This window comes from Triticum aestivum, chromosome 3A (genome assembly GCF_018294505.1).
Source record: "Triticum aestivum cultivar Chinese Spring chromosome 3A, IWGSC CS RefSeq v2.1, whole genome shotgun sequence".
NCBI classification, from domain to species: Eukaryota; Viridiplantae; Streptophyta; class Magnoliopsida; order Poales; family Poaceae; genus Triticum; species Triticum aestivum.
In genome coordinates, this window is record NC_057800.1 from 182,825,198 (window position 1) to 182,831,860 (window position 6,663).

A 6,663-nucleotide genomic window follows, 5' to 3' on the forward strand; every position below is an offset into this window, starting at 1 on the left:
ACCACCGCCACCAACCGCCCCCATCTCCCTCACCTCGCCGCCACCCCCACCTTCTCTTCCCTGCCCTTCCACTCCCTCACGTCGCAGTGACAGTTCCACTCCCTCGCCATGGGTAAATTGATCATCGAATTACTGCTGCTTCGTCTCCTAATCTGAGTGATGATTGTTTTTTGCTGATCAATTTTGCTCTTTCTGCGTGGTCTGGAGGATCGGGAGGCTCGTCGCCAGGGTCACCCTCCAGAGCGATGATGTCGAGCTCGTCGCCGTCAACGACCCCTTCATCACCACCGGGTACATGGTATGCCCCTCGATCTGCAGTTTTCACCCGCTCCGATAGCTAGATCTGGTGGTCTGAAAGGTTTTAGAGTGGTTTTACCTGTGATTTATTCTGTTAGCATACCTGATGCTTGTGTTGTTCTGCCAGCATTCTATGAGGTATAAGAGTTCGCCTGATTTTGGAGTGGTCTCTAACTTGTTAAGAGTTCAGGCCTGATTTTGCTAGTAGTATTAGTCGGCTTGGAATTGATGGTGTTAGATAGCACTCCAGTGTTACCTGACTTTGAAATAGGTAGATGGCGGCTTGGATTGATTTATTCCTTGCCTGTTGGACGAACTGAGATGTTCTGCAGCCAGCTGCATTTGGTGGTGCAGTGCACACACTGAAGGTACTGAATTCAATGCTTGTTAACTGAATATAGCCTCTTGTTCTGCAACCTGCCTGACTAACTCACACTGTTAGGATTGACAGGGCTGGCGTGGCATTCCCGGGCTTACCAAAATAGAGTTCAGTGGTGAACTACCAATGGAAATTTCAGTAGTAAAAGCTAGGACTCTAAATTTCAAATTTCCATAGTACATCAGTAGGAACTTGGGTTCTGTATGTTCAGATAGCTATTATGCAAATGTGCACCCTTATTTCAAATATTTCCGGACGTATGGAGTGGGTGCCGGCGGCGCCTTGTCCCAGCTGATGCAACTCTCTTTTTGAGTCGCTCGACTCGTATATATCGACTAGTCCATCCACGGCTCGACTCGTAACTTCTATTTCTAGCGGCCTGTATATGTATGGTCCTGATTAATGTCACTCCAATTAAGGAAGCCTTATAGTACATATGTTTGCACTGAACAAGTGTATTTATGGTTCAGAATGGAAAACAATCAAACAAGTTATTGTTTTCCTCCTTAGCATGCATCTAGTCTTTGGGGAATATTTGTTCTGAAGTCATTACTGCACTATATTTAGCTATGCCATCCCAATGCTTGAGTCCTGATAACATCCAAGAACAGTATCTGGGACTGGCTTGCATTTATGCTTCTTAAAATGGAAAACTGTGCTACTTAACTTTTTACCTGATGTGACTAGCTTCCTACTTATCAGTTTTTGCCTTGTTAATAACTAGAAAACCTTTATGCTAGTATATAGTAGGATTATTAATTAGCTCTTGTTAGTTGGTATTGTTGTTGTACAAGCGGGGGCCTCTCTCCTAGAGATATAATTCTAGGTGCAGGTTCATCATAGTTTTAGTGCAAATATTTGCATCAGATGGATGCATGGAGTGTTCCTTTCTTCCTTATAAAGCTAGCCTACTATATTGAAATTGACACACTTTTGCATGCATGATGATGCAAATTGTAGGCACGCCGAGGCTGCTGGCGGATGCTTCTTCAGGGGCAAAGAAGAAATCTTCAAGAAGAAGGTGCCCGAAGCTGATGCCGCGGCAAGTGACTGATGTTTACATGTTGGGTCACGATGAAAATCATTTGTTGTTGCAGAAAGTTATAGGTAAGCAGCCAACTTGTTTGTGCCATCCACTTTATAGCTGGACTGTCCGTTTAATTTATAAATGGTTACCTGTTGTTGCTGCTGTAGGAGCAACATTCCTGATGGCGACGGGTACGTGATGAAGTTCATAAACATATGATAAGAACTGAGAACTCAGAGAACTTCAAGGACAAGATCAATGTGGTGACCAGTGTTATGGCGGCTGTGTATGGTGGTGACCCCAGCCGCAGGACTCCCCAGGCCATCTGCATCTGCCCTACCAGGGAGATTGCGCAGCAGGTCCCTCTCTCATCTCATCTAGTTACTGAATACTCCTCTGACTGCTATTTTTCACATGTAATCTGATTATTAATGTACTCAAATGTTAATTGGACCTCCTGTCTAGTATAGGACAAGCCAGTGAATGCTAGTATGTGTTTTACTAAATTCATCAGATAGTTAACTCACTGTGAGATGTCCACTCTTGTTTTGTTAATTCATCAGATAGCAGGAAATTCTGCCCTGCTTTGTTGAACTGTTTCTGACCATGTTTGCCCGCATTGCGTGTTCTGTGCAGGTGTTGATGCAGGCAGATATGTTCCTGACCAAGCTGACCAGCATGTGCAAGAGGAGCACGGAGAAGGGCTCTATGTGGGTCACCATGAAGCGATGTGAGAGACCCCCTACCCTTACAGCTGGTTTGTGTGGTGTGGGTTGTAGATTTGATGGGTTCAACAACTCTGATGTGATGAGTTGTTCGATGTGCGCAGTGTCAATGAAGTGTCAGGCTAGGTTGAAGAAGATGACGAGTAAGGGGGAGCCTGTTGAGTACCGGTGCCTGGTCTGCGCCACCGATGGCAAGAGGAACATCTCCACCTCGGTGTTATTCACTTTCTCTCTGCTGCTGGTTCGGCATTATGTCTGCTGGATGTGTTTTGCCTTAATTCTGTGCCTGATGGTAATCAGGTTGCCGTTATTTAGCCCCCTTGTGTGCTATGATTTGAATTATAGATCAAACATTTGCATATTTCCTTCGTGTATCTGCTGTATGAACTGAAACAACTCCAGTTTGCACACATGCTAAATAGAATTTTTGTTGGTTGTTACTTCCAATTGAGGACTGTTTGTTGGTGTTGAGAAATCGATAGGTAGGTTGGTAAATATAATGGAAGAACTTATATTAGATTTTCGTTGGTTTCAGAATGTCTGTTTCATGGTCTTTTCTGATAATGGAAGAACTTATATTAATCTGTTGGTTGTTGGTTTCTATGTACTCCCTCCTTAATTCAAAGCCAACACACTTATTTTTGATCGGAGGGAGTACATGCTTGTAATAGCCTTGAACTAGTAAGAACATTTTAGTCACTCCATGCTAGTTAGTGTTAGTCACTCCATGAACACATACTGGTTAGTGTTAGTCATACTATTTATGTACATCTCATTTGCTGTCAATTCTTGCTTATAAGTTATTGGATCCCTCATTGGCTACTGTTTGATGTTCTGTACAGATTCTTATTCTTATATGTTCATTCTTGTTTTTTGCACAGGTGAAGTGCAAATCCAAGTTTGAAGCTGTGAAGCATATCAACAAAGACTAGCATATTATGTGTTGTAAATGTAGGCAGTAGTAGGCTTATCTGGGCTGTAGTATACTGTAATGTTTGTAATAGACTAATGCCGTGTTGTTTTGGACGAATTTCATTTGCTATTTGGATTGTTTGAAATAATGATTGTGTATTGAATACATGTCAAATGGAAACCTGACAAGGGGGTCCAAGTTATAATAGTTGTTTTACAGATTTTGAAATTTTTGATGTGTGGGATCAATTTTGTGATAAGCATGACAAGTGGGACCAATCTGATTGGTGGGACCAGCGGCAAAAAAAGGACAAAAATAAAATATCAATAGACTGTAAAAGGCTGCATCTTAGAAAAAAGGCCGAATTAATGGCCCAAGCCCATGTAGCTAGCAAAAATTAACAAGAAAAAAATACAGTAAAAAGGCCAAATTGTTGGGCTAGGCCCATGTAGAAAATCGAATTGGACCGGGCTGAATCTTGTGCCACATCAGATTGCCACGATGGATGCCTACATGGCCTGGGGAGGTTGCTAGTGACCAAAACGCCACAGTAGACGTATTTTGGTCATAAACGTCTACGACCATTCTAGAAGAAAGCTCGCTAAAGTCAGTTTATGACCGCCAGCTTTTGACCTTATGTTTTTGGTCACAAAAAGGTCACAAATTGAAAACAGTGACCATTCAGTGACCAATAGTGCTGGTCACAAGTTGACATATTTCTTATAGTGATATAGTTCACATCGTCATGTGACCAACACCCAAAGGGTTTACTAGAGTCAACAATCTAGTTCACATCGCTATGTGATTAACACCCAAAGAGTACTAAGGTGTGATCATGTTTTTCTTGTGAGAGAAGTTTAGTCTACGGGTCTGCCACATTCAGATTCGTATGTATTTTGCAAATTTCTATGTCAACAATGCTCTGCACGAAGCTACTCTAGCTAACTATTCCCACTTTCAAAATGTATCCAGATTAAGACTTAGAGTCATCTGGATTAGTGTCAAAATTTGCATCGACGTAACCCTTTACGACGAACCTTTTGTCACCTCCATAATCGAGAAACATATCCTTATTCCACTAAGGATAATTTTGACCGCTGTCCAGTGATCTACTCTTAGATCACTATTGTACTCCCTTGCCAAAAAAAACAGTGTAGGGTATACAATAGATCTAGTACACAACATGGCATACTTTATAGAACCTATGGCTGAGGCATAGAGGAATGACTTTCATTCTCTTTCTATCTTCTGCTGTGGTCGGGCTTTGAGTCTTACTCAATTTCACACCTTGTAACACAGGCAAGAACTCTTTCTTTGACTGTTCCATTTTGGACTACTTCAAATTCTTGTCAATGTATGTACTCATTGAAAAAACTTATCAAGCGTCTTGATCTATCTCTAGAGATCTTGATGCTTAATATGTAAGCAGCTTCACCGAGGTCTTTCTTTGAAAAACTCCTTTCAAACACTCCTTTATGCTTTGCAGAATAATTCTACATTATCTCCGATCAACAATATGTCATTCACATATACTTATCAGAAATGTTGTAGTGCTCCCACTCACTTTCTTGTAAATACAGGCTTCACCGCTGAAAGGGTCGATATGGTTGACTAGAGGGGGTGGTGAATAGGCAACTAACGCTTTTTAGCTTTTCTTTAACAATTTAAACTTTGCATCAAAGTAGGTTGTCTAGATATGCAACTAGGTGAGAAACCTATATGATGCAACAAGGATAGGAACACAAGCAAGCAAGATATATGAAACAAATAAGCTTGCACAAGTAAAGGCACGAGATAACCAAGAGTGGAGACGGTGGAGACGAGGATGTGTTGCCGAAGTTCCTTCCCTTTGAGAGGAAGTACGTCTCCGTTGGAGCGGTGTGGAGGCACAATGCTCCCCAAGAAGCCACTAGGGCCACCGTATTCTCCTCACGCCCTCACACAATGCGAGATGCCGTGATTCCACTATTGGTGCCCTTGGAGGCGGCGACTGAACCTTTACAAACTAGGTTGGGGCAATCTCCACAACTCAATTGGAGGCTCCCAACGACACCACGAAGCTTCATCACAATGGACTATGGCTTCGCGGTGACCTCAACTGTCTAGGATGCTCAAACACCCAAGAGTAACAAGATCCGCAAGGGATTAGTGGGGGGAATCAAATATTTCTTGGTGGAAGTGTAGATCGAGGCCTTCTCAACCACTCCCGAGCAAATCAACAAGTTTGGTCGGCTAGGGAGTGAGATCGGGCGAAAATGGAGCTTAGAGCAATAATGGAGCTTAGGGGTGGAAGAGGTAAGTCAACGGGGAAGAAGGGGACCCATTATATAGTGTGTGACAAAGATCCAACCGTTACCCACCAACCAGCCCGCGGCTAGCGGTACTACCGCGCCTGGCCAGCGGTACTACCGCAAGGCCGCGCGGTACTACTGCTTGCAACCAAGCGGTACTACCGCACGGCTGTGCGGCACTACCATCCTGACCCATGGTACTGCCGTAACCCTAGCGACAGTAAAGATAAAAAGACGCGCAGGAACTGGGGGCGGTACTTCCGCAAGCGCGGTACTACCGCGCCCCCCATGCGGTACTACCTCAAGGCAAAAAAAACCCCAGCCAGGGAGAAGGAAACTTCCGTGCCTACTTCTGCAATGAAACGGAAGTAGCAAAAACCTGACACAGTAGTACCACCGAGGGGCGGTACTACTGCCTGACTGCATAGCGCGGTACTACTGCGCGGCGAAAACGATACTACCGCGGCAGGTGCGGATGTAAAAAATTACATCTGCCCCTACTACCACAAAGGGGCGGCACTAGCCTGGTGGGCAGCGATAGTGCGGCTCCAGGGGAGCGGTACTACCGTGGGCACCTGCGGTACTATCGCGCCACCGCGCGGTACTACTGCGAATGCCTACGGTACTGCCGCTTTCCTGGGAGCGCTACTACCGCGACCAGCCACAGCAGCCAGACAAGGGAGGCAAGAAAACGGAGGAAGCTCCAAGGAAAAAGGAGGGGACAAGAAGGAGACGTGTACGTGATGATTCCACCCAAACCTTTCCAACGCGGACCCTCTCTTAATAGTACGGCTTTCCTACGACTCAAATCCACCAAAAAGAAACGTAGAAAAGACGCCGTCTTCATCAGTCTTCGAGGGGCACCCAACCATCTTGTGCCTAGCAATGAAGTGTCTGGAATACTCAAGGCACACGATTAGTCCGCAAATGCGTTGTCATCAATCACCAAAATACTTAGGGATAAATATGCCCTTACAATCTCCCCCTTTTCGGTGGATTGATGACAATACGGGATTTGCACAAGGAAAATA

At 44.4% G+C, this 6,663-nt stretch overlaps 1 protein-coding gene across 2 annotated transcripts; it reads left to right on the forward strand.

Moving 5' to 3' along the window:
• Window positions 1-1,302: 1,302 nt before the first annotated feature.
• Window positions 1,303-3,365, forward strand: LOC123060895 (uncharacterized). Of its 2 annotated transcripts, XM_044483761.1 has the most exons (4): window positions 1,303-1,783; window positions 1,871-2,062; window positions 2,340-2,433; window positions 2,533-3,365. In XM_044483761.1, exons 2-4 carry the CDS (start codon window positions 1,919-1,921, stop codon window positions 2,817-2,819), a joined length of 525 nt encoding a protein of 174 aa, XP_044339696.1. In that variant the 5' UTR covers window positions 1,303-1,783; window positions 1,871-1,918; the 3' UTR covers window positions 2,820-3,365. The 2 variants fall into 2 exon arrangements, with proteins under 2 accessions (XP_044339696.1, XP_044339695.1); XM_044483760.1 differs by having other exon boundaries at window positions 2,340-3,365.
• The last annotated feature ends 3,298 nt before the right edge of the window (window positions 3,366-6,663 follow it).

Bases quoted from the DNA above. Each gene is read 5' to 3' on its own strand.
- LOC123060895 (XM_044483760.1), top strand. From the start codon at position 1,919: ATGATAAGAACTGAGAACTCAGAGAACTTCAAGGACAAGATCAATGTG. The intron at 2,063-2,339 runs GTCCCTCTCTCA...TGTTCTGTGCAG, and splicing joins CCAGGGAGATTGCGCAGCAG to GTGTTGATGCAGGCAGATAT.